Raw genomic sequence first — 17,413 nt, 5'->3', positions numbered from 1 at the left:
CCTGATGGCTATGATGGATCTGGACCTCTGTTTTTTTCCTCTGTTGAGTATAAGAGTTGGTTTCAAAGGGGTGCACTTAAGGACCTAGAGGGCCACATGTGTCCTTGAGGCCACAGGTTTCTCCCACACTTGTTTAACTGATCCTTTCCCACCCTAGATCTGGATTGCCATGGCTTTGTGAGCAACTAGTACCATTCGGAATCTTCTATCAAGCCACCATCTTTCTTTTCCTCTTCTTTTCTCCTTGGTTATGAGAACCAGCGTGCTTCACATGCAGTTTCAGAGAATGACCCAGAGATGACCCAGAAGTCATTGTGTCTCATAAGCCATTTTCTTCACTAGTCCCCTTTACTTTATACCTAGCAGATTCGATCTGATGAGGCCTCCGTCCCTTTTGAACAGCCCAGAGGAACTTGCTTCAGTAATCATGCAGAATTGCCTCCTGCTTTCTCCTTGATCTGTGAGCCAGGTCATCCTGGCATGGCCTCAGTTCCTTTCTGGGTCTTTGTGAAATGTCTAAGTTTAATATTCCCACCCTCCCTCCACTTCTCTGCCCACTGAAATTCTATTCATCCATGTATGCATGACCAACTCAAGCTCTGCCATTTTTTAATAAGCTTCCTCCTCCTTGGCCTTCTTCTAACTGCCCCTCCCCTGTCTTTTGCACTTAGTACTTAGTGTACTTAGTACAAAGTACTTAGTGTAGTACTTTTTGTACAGTAGGTGCTTACTGTTTATTGAGTGACATTTCATATTTTATTTTTTGGTGAACTGTTTTTCTTCCTTACTGGAAGCCTCTTGAGGTTTTAATCATCTTCATCCCCTTCAGTACTTCCCTTGGGTGTTTTTCTATAATTTTCTATACAATTTTCTCCATACCAGAAGAGGGCTCGTTGTGGGGGCGTGGTGGATATAGGGTCATTGACTTGAGCCTGGATGGACCTCAGGGGCCATCTGGCTTGATTCCTTTATTTTTAACAGATGTGGAAATAGATCAAATAGTAAGTTTCAGAGGTGACATTTGAACCCGCATCCATCCTCTGTCTTCTCAGTCCTGCTTGATCTTAGTGCCTTCCCTCTGAGACTACTCCTGACTTATACCATCTATGTCTTGTTTGTAACCTCAAATAGTCACAGAGTCAGAAATGAATGAAAAATGACTAAACGACAGCAAACAGTTGTGTGCATGTTATCTCCTATTAGACTGAGAGCAGAGACTTGGGGTTTTTTTTGTTTGTTTTGGCTTTTCTTTGTATTCCTAGCTCTTAGCATGGTGCTTGGCACATAGTAGGTGGTTTAATAAATGCTTGTTGCTTGGACACATTACTTCTTGGCTCCACTGTGAAGGGGTATTTGGGATCATTTGACATACCCTGATGTTTTTGAACCGCTTGGGAAATTCTGACACATTTCCAAATCTTTGCTATGGATCATTAGCTTGATAGCTGAGACTAGGGAAGCCAAATATGGAAATGTTCACAACCAGCATGTTGGCCAGTAGGTGGCACTGTTTTATAGCGAGTGGAGCTCTGGGCTGGGAGTCTGAGGACCTGGCTTTGAATTCCGCTACCATTTCTGGCTGCTTTTATGATTCCTCATCTGTGAAATGGGAATGACAAAAGATAATAGGTTATCTCGTTGGGTTTTTATGAGGATTAAATGGGATTATGTATGCAACATTTTGCCACCCTCAAAAAATGCTATATATAAATGTTAACTATTATTAGGTGAAAAGGTTTTGACCATACTAACCCATCAAATCTAGCTCTTTTTTGTTAGAGTAGTAGCCCAGGTTCTTTATTAATCATCAGCAAGCATTTAATGAGTGCCTACTGTGTACCAGGCACTATGTATGCTAGGGGAGGAAGAAGGTCACAAAGAAAAAAAAAGAGACTGCCCCTGCCTTCAAGGAGTTTCCATTCCAAAGGCTTTTCTGAAACCTTGCAGCTAAGGAGTTTACTCACACGAGAGGCTCCTACTGTAATCCCAAGGCCACGAGGAAGGCTTGTACCTAGTACATAATTGTAGAATTTGAAGATGGCATGACATAGATCCCTAGATTCCTAACCATAGAGTTCATGGCATGAAGCCAAAGTTGCTGCTATTAATTTTCTCACATGTGTTTCTATTCCTTTCTTCCAATCCTGAAACGTGCACAAATAATGTAACAAGAACTAGGTTTAGTACTGAGGGTAGAAAAACAAAGGGCATCTTGACAGATCTCCTTTGTGTGAATTGAATGTTATGTGCAATGTTTTGGGAAGGAACATTCTCAATGACTTGGAATGTTTCAGCAGGAGAGATAACTTTGAAAAAGACAAGAGCAGTTAAGAAGCACTTATTATAGGTCTGTTCACTGTGAGTTTCGCATCTTTTCTGTTCCGTTAAGCAATTTGTATTATATCTATGTGAGAGATGGTGATAGAGGCTGTGGTATGTATGTGTTTTGCTTTGCACTGAATTATTTTTGTAGCTAATGAGTTTCTAAGATCACGTAAGTTGTAAACTCTAGTATCTCAGCAACACTGCATTATTATTGTGAAATAAAAATGTCACACTTGGATTATCATTTCAGTGCTTGTACCAATTTGTTTGGTAAATATTTGGGCCTCAGGCAAGCAATCTGTTTCCCTCAATAGTGTCTCTGTCTCTACTCTGTCTTTCCCTCTCTCCCCCTTTCTTTCTTGCTTGTCTCCCTCTCTGTCTCTCTCTCTTCCCCTCCCCATCTTTCTCTCCCTCTCTCCTGTTCTCATTTCTCTTCTCCCTCTTTCTCTCCTTATAGATATCCATAGAGAGATATAGTGAAAGTAAAAGGTAAAGATTTGAACCCAGGTCTCCAGATTTCCAACCCCATCCATTTTTCTACCACACCAATGCTGCTTCTAGGAGAAACACTGTAGTTACTGGCTGTTCTCCCATTTTAGCATCTCTCTCTCTCTCTCTCTCTCTTCCTCTTCTCTCTCTCTTCCTCTTCTTTCTCTCTCTCTCTTTTCCTCTTCTCCTCTTTCCTCTTTTCCCCCTGCTCCCATCTCAGTTGAACACATTTAGGTTTCATTGACTTCTTGACAACCAAACTTTGCTCCTCAGAGACATTCTCCCACCGCCAACAACCCCTTTGGTGTGTCCGAGAAATTCTAGACATCTGGAAGTATCTCTAAATAATAAGATTTAGGGAATGTAAGAGGTGCCCTTGCTCCAGGGCAGCTTTAAGTGATCCTTCAGAGTTTCCCTGAACAAAGCTGGGCTTGTCAGGTCTGTGATTTCCTTATTTGCTTTGAATTTATCAGAAGCATCTCAAGCACTGGACATAGTCATTCAGGAAGGACACAAGAAAACCTCTGCGTTCCACCACATTGTGCCCCCGTGATTTGTCTGACTCTGGGAAATAAAGCCACCTCCATCCAGACCCAGGGAACCTGGGGCTATTTGGGGCAATATGGTGGCTTTATAAGGAGGTAGAAAAAGGAACTAGCCTTTTTTGAGTACACCAATCTGTGCTTAAGCAAACCCCAGTAGTTGTAACTCATGAGTAGGTCAGATAAGGAAGGGATGGGTAGAATTCCTTTGGAGTTGGGGGCTCTACCCAAGTGCATTCATTGATCTCTCTGGTGTTTCAGTCTTGGTGTTCCCCCTTTCACCTTCCAAAGGCAGATGCCGAGTCTAACCAGCTTGCATTAAAGGCTAAAGGGGAAAAAAATGCCAGGTACAAAATTATATTCGTATTTCACATTATAGTGAATTTGAAGCCAGAGCCAGAGCATATTCTGGCTGAATTATGCTTATTTATCCCATAATACTTTTGTGACAAGTCACTCAGCTTTATGTGATACGTTAGATGTGCTGTGAGTGTAATCTGGAAGTGATTTGGAAGTTACGCAGCTGAAACATGTGCTCTGGATGTGGCCAGAGGCCTAGAGAGATAAGGCCATATTGCCTTTTATGGGTGGGGAAAGACCTAAAAGCATCACAGGGATATTCCCAAATGGTAGAACTCTCCTTTTTAATAGCAGGAACAATTTAGAGAAATCATCATTGCCCTGTTTCAAAGAAACTTGATTTCTGACTCCTCTTCCTGGTCTAATTGGCCATCCTTGGCATAAACACCGATGCTGAGACTTCACCTGGTTTGTTTTCTGTAGAATATGGCAGCCGAGAAAGTCAATCTGACGCACAGTGAAGAGGTGGATTTGATCCTGTTAAATTTAATAAACTAATTTAACATTAAATTTAATCTATCCAGTAGTTCAGTTTTATATACAAGCCTCTTTTCTTTGTGTGTGGAAATGTTGAGGTCTCTTGATGTTTAAATTCATAATTTAAAAAAGGGGGAAATACCTAGAGAAATGTAGTTTCCAAGAATAGAAAGTGATCATTTTCCTGGACTTATTTTTTTTTCCTGGTGGTCTGTTCTGGGAGCTGTAATTTAGGAAGGACATCAACAAGCTTCTAGAATAGGGTTACCAGCATGGTGAAGGGTCTCAGTTTTTTGCCCTATGAAAATTGAATAGAAAAATTGGATGGAAGACTGGGCAGAGGGGGGACATTGTGGCAGCCTTCAATTGTTTAAAGGTCCAGGATAGCAAAAAGGGGTCAGATCTGTTCATTTTGGCCCCAGAGAGCAAGACCTAGAAACAATGGGGGGAGGGGGCGGATTGCCAAGGAGTTTGAGGTAAGGGGGATCAAGATTCCTAAGGCTCACAGATAGCCAGCAGTGCATGGGGCTGCAGCAGGAGGAGGTCTGGGCTTCCGCTTCCTTCTGAAGTTAGCTGGGTAGGTCACCGAGGGAATTCTCTTGTTCAGTTATGGATTAGCCTAGAATTGAGGTTCATAACCTCTTGCCTGTGAACCTTAAAAAGAAAAAATATTGAGTATTTCAGTAAATGAGTTTCTTATGTATTTTATGTTGTGCATTTAAAAATTAATAGACTGATTGTTGAAGGAGTCCAGGACTCAAACCCCGCCCCCCCCCCAGCCCAATGTAGAACCCTTAGGGGACTCTAGTTTCTGGGATTTTGTGATTCACCTTTTCTCTATTAGAGGACAGTGGTGGTACCTTGGCTGTATGTACTCCTTTGGTCTCAGGGAGGATAACATGATCCATCTCAATTCATCATTTTCTCCTTGGGCCATAAATATGACCCTGAAAGCTCCTGAGCAAAGGTCTCACAGTGACAGGTGTGTTTGCCTGTGGTTTGTCTTCTCATAGGTGGAAGGATTTGGAGCCAGAAGTGACCTTAAGAGTCCACCAAGTCCATTTACTTCATTTTAGAGAAGAAATAGAAGAAGAAATAGAAGATTTGAGTTCAAATCCTGCCCATATCTACCTGTGGGCAGATTACTTAATTTCTGTGGACCTCTGTTCCCCACCTGCAAAATGAAGGGGTTGGACTAGAGTCTAGTCAAATCTATATAGGGACAGATCCCTACAGGCTGCACATTGACTTAGAACACCACAAATTAACATTATGTTGTGCTGTGTTTTTATTTTTGTTAAACATTGCCCAGGTACATTTTAGTCTGGTTCCTTTCATCTGGTATCTGAGGGTCCCTTGCAGCAGTTTCTTATCCTATGCCCTGCTGCCCCTTCTACAGCTAGTTATTTGTCAGAGAGGGGATTTGAACTGACTCCAGGTCTGGCACTTGATCATAGGGCATTCTATGCACTGCCCATCTGCGGATATGATTTGAATAGCATGGATCTTCTTAGCCTATACCACAAAGGATGAGAGGCCTTTTTGCCCTTTGGTCTCCTTTGGCTGTCTTAGTCTAGTTTTGTGTTTGTGGGGTCTCTAGCTTGGGAAAAAGCTACAGGAAAAAAACCACTTACCATTTAGCTAATTAAGCTTGTGGTAGATCACAGATCAATTTGGTGTTTTTAGATAAAGGTCCTTATGTTTTTATTCTAAGGTCCCAGTGGCTTCTGGCAATTCCAGAAGGTTGAGCAGCAGGAGTCAGGCTCTGTTTCTGATGGAGTTTTGTCTTAGAATGACTAGGCAAATTCACATACACGTTCATTTTGTTTTATACAGACTAACAGAACATTTGAGATAGACTACAATGGTGACCAGTTTCTCAAGGATGGCAAGCCATTCCGCTACATCTCTGGGAGCATCCATTACAACCGCATACCTCGTTTCTACTGGAAAGATCGTCTTCTCAAGATGAAGATGGCAGGACTTAACGCCATCGAAACGTGAGTCATCAAGTACTTCTTAGATGAGGTTGGAATTGGGAATGAAGGCTGGCCTTGGGATCCATAGAAGTAAGCAATCCCAAAGTCGCCCCCTCAGCGCTTGAAAAGAAGCGTTGATTGGTCAAGAGTATGGCTTAGAAACCCAAGTAGGGTTAGGGGCTTTTTGGGGGTATATTGTTTTTTGTTTTTTGTCAACTACCTCTCCTTATCTCAAACTTTAGTAACTAGACCTAGATAATATTGTCGTGGTTATTATTATTAATAGACCTGTGATTTCATCAGTGTTGGGAATTCCCAGTGTGTAAACTCTATCCACTGATGTACTTTTCTGCAACTCATCCTAGAAAGTTGCCTGTGCCCCTGGTTAAGTGATTTGCCCATGTTCACACACAAGGAAAAAGGAAGTTAGCATGTATCCAAAACAGGACGCAAGTATAGTTCTTCCTAACTCCAAGGCTGGTTCTGGAATGTTAAGCTTCTGTCATTGTGTCCTGATATGTAAGTGCTTAATAGCGGTTTCTTATTGTCTAGACCTGATACTTCTCTACCACTCCAGTTTCTCCAGGCTACTTGGAGAAATTGCTCTTGAAAGTGAGGAGAGCACTCAGATAATTTCACCTGATTTGCCCTTCTCCCCGTTCATTCCTGTTGGTTTATGATTAACCAGGTCATCACCTGGAGAAGATGCTGTTGGAGATACTGTAAACATCTCCTTCATTCTTATTTTTTTCCTCCTCTTAGTATGTTGCTTAGTAGGGTAGGAAGCTTAGCTGAAGCACCTGTCCCAGCTTTAGCAGTACTGATTATCAGCATCGATGACTTTTAAAGATATGGCGTGAAAAAACCCAGAGGCTGGTGGTTAACTCAGAGAAAGCCCTACCTCGGATGAATCACCCACCTCCATGACACTTGTACAGAGGCCAGAGGCCGAATGACCTCACTGTCCAAAGCCATTGGATGTTAGGTGGTTTAGGCATTTCTTGGCTAAGCTCAGAATCCCTTAAAGTACATGTGCTTGATGCCCAAATTCAGCAGAAACAGTCCTATGATGTGTAGAGAAATCTTGGTGTTCTTATCCCCATATGAATAGATGGGGAAGCTATGAAAAAAAGATTTATCACCTAGTCAGTGGCACAAAGCTCTTAAAAGAGATGTGATTTTTAAAAATGAATGTTAAAAATTTTAAATGTAATTGAGAAATATTTATCGAAATAAATAAAAATATATTTTAAAAAGGAAGAAAGTTAGAGTCAGCAGTACTGCCTGGAGAGGAATGATTAAGCTAAAATATCCACCAATATCCTTCTGGCACATTCTAAGCCAGCCATCTCTCCTCCTGGCCCCCCTACCCCCCCAAGATTTCCTTCTAAGAAAATGGTTCATCTTAATTGTTTCAAAGGCAAACATTTCAGACCTCTTTACCTCTTCAAATTCAGAACCAGGAGAAAGAAATACCCTCAGGAATTATGAAGGCAGCTGAACTAGACTTGGAGTTTGGAAGTCATGAGTTCAAATCCTGTGTCAGATAGAGTGTGATCTTCAGCAAGTCACTAAAGTACCCCAAGTCTCAGTTTCTTTATCTGGAAAATGGTCATTATAATAGTACAACAATCACAGGATTGTTGTGAAAACCAAATGAAATAAGGTTTGTAAACCTTAAAGTGCTATGTAAATGCTAACTATTATTAGTCTACCAATAATAGCAATTTGAGTCTTTCAGTCATATCCGACTCCTCATGACCCCCTTTGGGATTCTCTTGGCAAAATATTGGAATGGTTTGCCATTTCCCTTGCCAGCTCATTTTATAGATGAGGAAACTGAGGCAAACAGGGTTAAGTAACCTGCTGAGAGTCACACAGCTAGTAAACGTCTGAAGCTAGATTTGAACTAATAATAATAACAAATTATTCTCATAGTTAACACATTAAGTTACACCTACATGGAACCTTGAAAGACATTTTATTAAGGGGATTTTTTCTGCGAAGTTTGTATTCAGTCAAAGGGCCACACTTGAGGACCAAGAAGACCAGATGTCCTGGAGGCCACAGATTTCCCACCCTTGTGCTAAATATTTGCCCTAAAAAAATACCAAAATCCTTAAGACATTTTAAAAAATGAACAACCCAATGGGGTCCTTGGTTTCTTCATTTGTGTAGTAAATTGTACTAGATATTGTCTAAAGACACTTCCAGTTCTAAATGCTGTGATCCAGTGGAATGAAGCTGAATTCTCAATATTCTTAGATGCCACGGGTGCTTGTAATTTTAAAGGATCGGCACCAGATGGCAGCATTTTGTGTGTGGTGAATTTCTGCTTTTCAAAAGACCTGGAGTTTCAGTGCCATGGATGCTGTGAAGATAATTAATCCTCAAGGCCTTTCCTAGAGCAAATAATTGACAAGACTGAGTGCATTTTAGATGCTTCATCTAGGTTTTCAGTCTTGTAGGCATTTATGTACTTTCTTTAAGAAGCCATTTCGAAGTTTCAGAAGCATGCATAAAAATATTACAGTGATAGCCAGTATTTACGTACGGTATGCTTTACAAACATTGTCACATCATAGCTTCACAACGACCCTCAACCCTAGAAGGTAGAGGCTGTCAACCTCCCCATTTTACAGATGTGGAAACTGAGGCAGGCAGTGGTTAGATGACTTGCCCAGGGTTACACAGCTAACGTGTATCCAAGGCAGATTTGAACTCAGGTCTTCCTGACTACAGGTCCAGCACTCTACCCACTGTCCCACCTAGGTGCTTTCCAATTCTGAATGAATATACTGAATGAATAATACACCTAGCAGGGTTTCTACTTCAAGAGCAAATCTAGTTTCTTCTCTCTAAAATAAAGCTTTTTAAAAAAACCTTTCCCTCAAACTTTTTTTTAAAAGAGAATTTAATTATTTTGTTTTTTTTTTCTTGCATTTAATAGTATTCCCAATTTCGTGTAAAGGTAGTTTTCAACATTCATTTTTGTAAGATTTTGAGCTCCAAATTCCCCATCTTTCCTTCCCTCCCCAAGACAGCAAGCAATCTCATATAGACTATACATGTGCTATCATGTTAAACATATTTCCACATTAGTCATGTTGTGAAAGAAGAATCAGAACAAAAGGAAAAAACCATGAGAAAGAAAAAATAACAAAAAGTGAAAATAGTTTGCTTCTATCTGTATTCAAACTCCATAGTTCTTTCTCTGGATGCGTATAGCATTTTTCTATCATGAGTTGTTTGGAATTGTCTGATTAAAATAGCTTTCTTTATGAAAAGGACTACAACATGGAGCAAGATTTAAAAGAAAAACAAACATCTACATATCACTTTCAGGATCTGGATTCCTTCTTGTAGGAGGTTTTAGGGCTCTTGTCTTGAATGTAAGATACTTTTGTAATTAACTATTCCTCTGTTCTTTTTTTTTTTAAACTTAGTAATGCTTAAGCAAAAGTAGATGTGAAAAGGTGGTCATTCCACACTCCTTATTGACTTTTTCAAATACTTTAGAAGAAAATGTTCTTGTCTTGCCAGATATGTGCCCTGGAACTTCCATGAACCCCTTCCTGGACTGTATCAGTTCTCTGGCGAGCAGGATTTGGAGCATTTCCTACAGCTTGCTGATGAGCTTGGACTGTTAGTTATACTGAGGCCAGGACCTTACATCTGTGCTGAGTGGGACATGGTGAGTGATTCCTGCAGGTGGTTTCTGTCCTTTGGTGCTGAATTACATATTTAGTTGTATGTGTTTTCTTTTGCAACATGGCTAAGTTGGAAATGCATGACTACACATGTATAATCTATATCAAATTGCTTGCCTTCCCAAGGGGTGGGAGAGGAACAAGGGAGGAAGTCACACAGCTAGTAAACGTCTGAAGCTAGATTTGAACTAATAAAAATAGCAAATTATTCTCATAGTTAACACATTAAGTTACACTGGGAAGTATTTAAACAAAGTAAATAAATATATTAAATGAATGACATGTTTAGTACCGCCTGGCAGAAATTAGACTTCCTATCAGCAAATGGATGCCTGTGTGAGGATAGAATGAGGAAGGGAAAATGGGAAAAGTGAGTTGATTTCTTATTACACTTCCCCTCATTTAAATTGTTGACAAACATAATAAGAAATGGCCCCTTCTTTCTAACAGTTTAGGCTATTAAAGCCTCCTAGCAATTCTGGGAGGGTAGGTATTATTACAGGTATGATTGTCCCCATTTTTACAGATGAGGAAACTGAGGCCCAGAGAACGTTAAGTGACCTCCCCAGGGTCATACAACCAATATGTGTCAGAGTAGGAATTTGAAACCCAAGTCTTTCCTAAGCTCAGGACGCTATCCACTTCCCCCGGATGCCTCTTAATAAACAGTTTAAAAATAATTCTAGAAAAAATATATACTCATTTATCTTATCTTAGTTTATCTTATTGAAAAAATGCTTTACTCTAAGGAAGTCTTTCTATTAATTTAATTTTACAAAATGGGTATTAAAATGGTTCTTCCCCAGGGCACATAATGATTAAATAATGTTCATGAAAAGAATGGTAGGAGGAAGCCGAACTCTGACTTATCTTGGCTAATGAAACATAACTTTCTCTTCCCTCCCTGGCAGAAGGGTGGAAGAGGACTCACACTCTGGGTTGTTTTGACTTAGCTATTTATCTTTGTTTCTAGGGAAACATCAGTGTTTGGGTTTGTCGGGGTAGGAGAGGAGGGGTCATATCCACAAATGACTGATTTTAAAAATGAAAACCAATACATCTTTTTATAAAAAAATAATTCTCTTTCTTGCCCTCCCACCCTAGGGTGGCTTACCTGCTTGGCTGTTAGAGAAAAAATCAATTGCTCTCCGTTCTTCTGATTTTGGTGAGTTGCTACCATTTGATAAACACAGGTTTGTTGATAGCCCCCGCCAAAAAAAGTAATTTTAGATGTTTTGCAGAGCAAGGTAGCATGAATCTTTTTAGAAGCTTAGTCAATTTTAAAAGTTAGTCATAACCAGGCTCTAAATTCTCTCTACAATATTTGGCCAGATGCCAATGACGAAACCCCCTCCATGTTGATAGAGGGCACCTCTGGTACTCAGAGACCAGGACCACACAGTCAGTATCTCAGTGGTGAGATGTGAACCCCTGGCTTCCTGACCTCAAGGCTGGGCTGGCTTTCTCTCCACTACAGATTATGCCACCTTGCAAGCATTCACATTTACTCTTATCATGGAGCTAGTACAATCAATTCTCTCTGTCTCTTTCTCTCTCCCTCCCCTCCTCTCACTCTCCCCACCCCCCCCCTTCCCTCTTCCTCTCTTCCTTTTGTTCTTTGTTTCTATCTCTCATTTTTTCTCCCTCTGTCCTTTCTGTCTCTGACTCTCTCTCTTCCTCTGTCCTTTCTCTATTTCTTATTTTCTCTCCCTCTTCGTCCCTCTGTCCTTTTTTCTGCCTCTGTATCTCCCTCTGTCCTTACTTTCTGTCTCTTTCTCTCCTCCTCTGTCTTTTCTCCCTGTGTTTCGCATTCTCTCCCTCCCTCTGTTTCTCTCTGTGTCTGTCTCTGACTCTCCTCCCTCCCCAAATGCCTACTTCATTAAGAGGGAGCACCTTTCTTAGTCACTGGCAAGATCAGGTGAATGAAGTCAATAGTGGAAACTTACCTGGTTTTGATTTCTTTGGTAACAGCACCTCCTGTTCCTCTGAAAATTCTCCGAGCAATACTTGGGCCTGGAATACTATTTGTCTTCCTTCCACCCAACTGGTGATGGTTAAGTTGGTGTGCAGGACGACCAGTGATCAATTCTCAGGAGCCATTTAGCGGCTTTTTCATCCTCAAAGGCTAAAATGTCAGTTTAAGATTGACGAAGCCCATTCGTATGTATCCTATTTGATCCCCACAACAGCCTTGGGACGTAGGTGCTATCCTTTTGCTCATTTTACAGATAAGAAAATTTAAGTGACTTGTGCAGAGCTCACCTAGTAAATGTCTGGGATGAGATTTGAGCTCATGTCTTCCTGACTCCAAGCCCAGCATTCTATTCATTGTGCCACCTTATTCGCTCTCCCTCTGCTGTATTCACACACATACATTGTATACATACATATATACACACATACACACACACACACATACACACATATGCAGGGGTGTGCTAGAGTCAACTCATACTGGCTCATGAGAGCTGATTGTTAAATTTTCATTGTATTTACCTTTTAAGCTTTGGAAATCATCCAGTGCTACAAATCATGGCTTGATTTATTGTTTTGTTTCTCTAAAGTTCTCTAAAATTTCTAAAGTTTCTCTAAACTTAAGAAAGTGATGGAGAAAATGTTAATAAGGTAGATTAAACATAAGTGTGCCCTCCCTACCTTCCCCCTCTTAGAGAGCTGATTGTTAAACATCTAGCATATTGCTTCTGTATGTATATATACACATATAGTGGGTGGGGAGAGAGAGATGGAGAAAGAAGGGAAGAAAGAGAGACAGAGACAGAGAATGAGAATATTAATTGGACCTTTATGGGAGTGGGGAGAGATAAGCAGGACAAGGGAGGGGGCTTAATATTTACTTACTTCATAGGATAAAGTTAGGCTTTTGTTGAATAGCATTGCTATTTCTGGGGACATGATTTGCTTGTGGTATATTAAGCATCCCCCAAATAACCAAGTGCTATTATAACACACTTCGCCCTGCTCCGGTGCTTCTTTGCAGTGACCTTGAGTTCCTTTTATTTTTTAATGTTTTCTTAATTTTTTTTTTTTATATTCTCACTCCCTAGTAATAATCCTCCAACCCCAGCCCACATGAGACCTTCTCCACCTCTGTAACAAAGAAGGAGAATTAAACAGAACACTCCAATGTGACTCTGAACCCTTTAAGCCTGTACCAAAGGGTACAAGCTCTGGCAGATGTTACTCAGATGTGGAAAGGCTCAGGAGCATGGGCCCCATGGTGGACTATGTCTGTTTCATTCATCACCAGATTGGCCACAGGGTGATCAGTTTCATTTAAAAGATCTTGTATTATGAATTTAACAATCGTGAGCAGTTAGGAACATTTCAGGATACAGAGAACAGAAACGAAGATGATGTATGAAATTGTGAAATTCTATTTCACACATTGTGGTTTTTGTAAAAAATAAAATTGTAACAAAACTGCTCCGCATATCTGTGTCCCCTTTCCGAACTTCCTACTGCTCTTTTCTGTATTTGTTAGTATCTCATATAGTTGACATTTTTTCCTCTCCTCTTCTCTCCTCTCCTCCCCTCTTTTCCTCTCCTGTCCTCTTCTCCCCTTCCCTCTCCTTCCCTTCTTTTTTTTCCCCATCACGATCACTACTTATCATCTCTCAAGCAAGACAAGTCATCACCTTGGCTGGGCCTGAGAATCTCTTAAGTTCTTCTAGTACAGAAGGGGTGATGTATTTTTCAGCCAAAGCAATCCTGGAAGAGTCTAAATTGTAGAGGATTTCCTTTTCTTTTGTGGAGTAGCTAGGTGGCACAATAGAGCACTGGCCGTGGAGTCAGAAAGACTCATCTTCCTGAGTTCAAATCTAGCCTCAGACCCTTACTGGCTGTGTGACTCTGGGCAAGTCACTTAACCCTGTCTGCCTCAGTTTCCTCATCTGTAAAATGAGCTGGAGAAAATAGCAAACCACTTCAGTATCTTTGCCAGAAACACGCCAAATGGGGTCATAAACTGTTAAACACGACTAAACATTTTTATTTTTGTGGTGAGATTTTGGAAACACAAGTGGTGAACCGTATGTGTCTTGTTTCTTGTCTCTCAGATTACCTCGCAGCAGTGGAGAGGTGGTTGGGAATCCTTCTGCCTAAGATGCAGCCTTACCTCTATCAAAATGGAGGACCGATTATAACAGTTCAGGTGAGAAGTTGGGGGGACTTCTGGTCCCACCCCCACCCCCAAAATGGTTCCTTTCAAGGAGCTTCTGAGTTTTGACGTGATTCTGCCCAGTTGTAACCGCTTTCAGAACCAAATGCTGTTTTGCGTTGTCATTCTTTCTGTTTTAGCTTTTTCACATTACGAAATACTTCTTTCATTGTGTTTCTTTATCATTTAGAAAAATACCATGGCGTAGTGGATAGAGAGACCTGAACTTGGAGTGGGGAAGGTCTGGGTTCAGATTCTTTCTCTGATGCTTATTAATTGAATGATCCTTCTATGAGCCTCCATTTCTCCATCTGTAAATGGGGCTTATAGTATCTACCTAATGGGGTTGCTGTGAAACCCCAGTGGGACAGTGTATGTAAAAGCACCATAATCATTATTATTGCTCTCTGCAAGCAATATCAGATTGCTTACAGCATGTTGTAATAATAATCAATCATTATAGAGTGCTTCGCATACATTACTTCATGATCCTCACAACAATCTCATGAGGGAGATAGTATATAGTTATTATCGCCATTTTATAGATGAGAAAATGGAAATTCAGACTTGTCCAAGGTTCGAGTGTGAGATTTGAACCCAGGCCTTCCTGACTCTGATGTTGTTTCTTTATCCTTAAAATAAAGGGATTGGACTAGATTATCTCTGAGATCCACCTGAGCTCTAAATTCTAAGATTCTGTGTAACAGGGGAGCAGAAAGGGACAAGTGTTTTGTTTTTCTTCTTTCTTTTTCTTTCTCCAGAGGCTCCTAGGATTAAGATCTGGCATAGGCTCTAACCCCTTTAATTTACAAATGAGGAAACAAAAGCTTATAAATGACTTGTTCAAGTTCTTGCAGTGAGCATTAGAGGCAGAATTTGAAACTAGGTTCTCTGACTGCAGAAACAATTATTCTTTGCCTGGGTCCTCTTTTCTATTCTCGATTTCCTTCTTATATCTTTCCTATTTTTCCTTGTCCTCTTTGATTTTCTGTAAAATTCTTCCTTCCTGTGGGAGGGTATCTGATAAATGGTGTCAGTGGTAAGGACGGATCAGACACTACTCTATGTTAAAAAAATCCCAGCCTGGATTTAAAAATGAAATCCCGCTGACATTGCTGGGGGCCGGGTCATGCTTTGGTGAACATGGCTGTTGCCCCATCAGCCCACAGGACCTAGTTTATATGACTAAGATTACGGGACTTTTGGGGTGCTCTTCCTTAGAATCTTCTCCCTGGTCTTCCCTTCGGTGCCTCTCATCCCCCCTTACTTTCTCTCATAGTCTGGCTTTCTTTATCTGTCCTTTTTCTTTGGCTTCTGTTTCTCCCTAATTCACTTTCAGTTTCTCCCCACAGCTTCCCCACCACATTTGTTATTGAAACCCTAAGAGATAGAAGTCATTATGAGCTCTACAGAATCAGATTTGATGAGAGATTTGGGGGGAGGATTAAGGGGGTGTTCCTGGTGTGCAGGATAATAGCAGATGCCTGATTCCTATCTTAGACTTTCACAAGTCTGATAGTCCATTCAGATCAGGAGACTGTGAAGGACCACATTGTCTTCACCCTGACAGTTCAGGGCTTAAGTTGTCTGGGAGTACAAAGTCCTTGTGATTAGCCTGGACCATCTTTCATGACAGCCACCCAGAATTGAGTCAGATCAGAAAAATCAACCCAATGGGCCAAAGTAAACATTTAGCCCACTGACTCTGTGGTTGTCTTCTCAATTATACAGGAAGCAATTATGATTAAGCTAAATTTACTGAAATTTCACCTCTGAGATAAGACAGTATCTATTCCTCTTTGGAGTACTTGTCACCACCACCAACATCATCATCATCATCATCATCATCGTTATTATTTTGGAAAGTCCATTGACATTTTGCTAGTCAGTGATTACTAAGTCTGTCAGTCAGTAAACATTTATCAAGTGCCTGTTTTGTGCAAGGCATTGTGCTAAGTTCTGGGGATACAAAAAAGGGCAAAAGACAGTCCTTGCTCTCAGGGAGCTCACAGTCTAATGGAGGAGACAAGAAGCAAACATACGTACAAGCAAATTTATCTACAGGATAAAATACTTTAAAACGAGAAGGGACTAGAATTAAGGGAGGTTGAGAAAGACTTCCTGTAAAAGATAGGATTTTAGTTGGGCCTTAAAGAAAGCCAGGGAGATCAGAAGGTAGAGATGAAGAGGGGGAGCGTTCCAGGAATGGGGGACAGTCAGAAAAATGATACGATCCATGGGGGAATTTGTTTTACCTGACCATTAACATTTGTTGTAAATGTTTCATTTTTTCAGTAGGTGGGAGGAGGAAATAAATGTTTATTAATTTAAAAATTAGTAAAATAATCAGCCTTGATTGCTATATCACTGTTGATTCGTAGTAAGCCTGAAGTTCACAAAGACCCACCTGGATCTTCTGCAAAAGAATTACTCCCTAGATAGATCTCCCCCATCTTGTATGTAGGAATTTTTTAAATTCCTAAAATTATAATTTATTAGATTTGGCCCACTATTCTAGCCCATTAGTGTCTTTTTGGATTCTGATTCCATTATCCAACATCATCCATCTATTCCTCCCAGCTCTGGGTCATCAGCAATTTTATTCCTTTTTCTAAGATACTGATTAAAATGCCACATAGGGCATAGGCTTCTGGGATACTCCACTGCAGACTTCCTCCTAAGGGGCTGTTGATCACTCATGATTACTCTTTGGATGTAGCCCCTCTACTGGTTCCTACTATTTACTGACTAGCCAACATTTCTCCATCTTGTTTACAAGAAGAGCCTGAAACACTTTGCCAGCATCTAAATAAAGTATAAACTTAAGTCTCATTATGGATACAAGTTGGAGTTTTTAAAGAGACACTGGTCTACGGAAGGACTGATGACTGAATCACCATGAGGTGGGAGCAGTTTGGTTAATCTGCCAACAGACTAATTGTGTTGCTGAATGAAGATGGAGAAAATCATGCAACTGTTTGAATCCTCTACAAATTTATCTTATATAGCCTCTACTGGGCTCTGACTGCTGCTAAGCACTCTTTCTGCACTTTTCATATCCACTCACTACCCCACTCTCTGCAATGGCTCTTTCAAACCTTCTAATGGCTCTCCCTACCTCTACTCTCTCAGCTGAGAACCTTGACTCATATTTACCAAAAAAAAAAAAAAATGAGGCCGTTAGCCATGAACTCCCTGTCCTCCCTTCTTCCTCATTCCTGTCACTCGGGTGCCTTGTGCCACTTTTTCCTCCCTCACCCCTGTCTCACCACATCCAGTATGTTGACAAGGCTCTACTTCATCTATTTCACCTTTGCAAAAGCTCTCCAATAAGCCCCCTTCTCTCCTCTGACA

General features: G+C 40.7%; 1 protein-coding gene across 1 annotated transcript in view; it reads left to right on the top strand.

Annotated features, from left to right (window-relative positions):
* GLB1 (galactosidase beta 1) overlaps nucleotides 1–17,413 on the top strand; it is a 67,778-nt gene that overhangs the window by 10,145 nt on the left and 40,220 nt on the right. Inside the window, 2 exon segments of the mRNA XM_036760008.1 lie at nucleotides 6,030–6,193; nucleotides 13,959–14,053. Of these exon segments, the coding sequence (XP_036615903.1) occupies nucleotides 6,030–6,193; nucleotides 13,959–14,053 (259 nt within the window).

The sequence above is a fragment of the Trichosurus vulpecula genome, chromosome 5 (genome assembly GCF_011100635.1).
Source record: "Trichosurus vulpecula isolate mTriVul1 chromosome 5, mTriVul1.pri, whole genome shotgun sequence".
Taxonomy (NCBI): Eukaryota; Metazoa; Chordata; class Mammalia; order Diprotodontia; family Phalangeridae; genus Trichosurus; species Trichosurus vulpecula.
The sequence above is the reverse complement of the archived record's forward strand: the minus strand, read 5'-3'. Positions and strand labels throughout refer to the sequence as shown.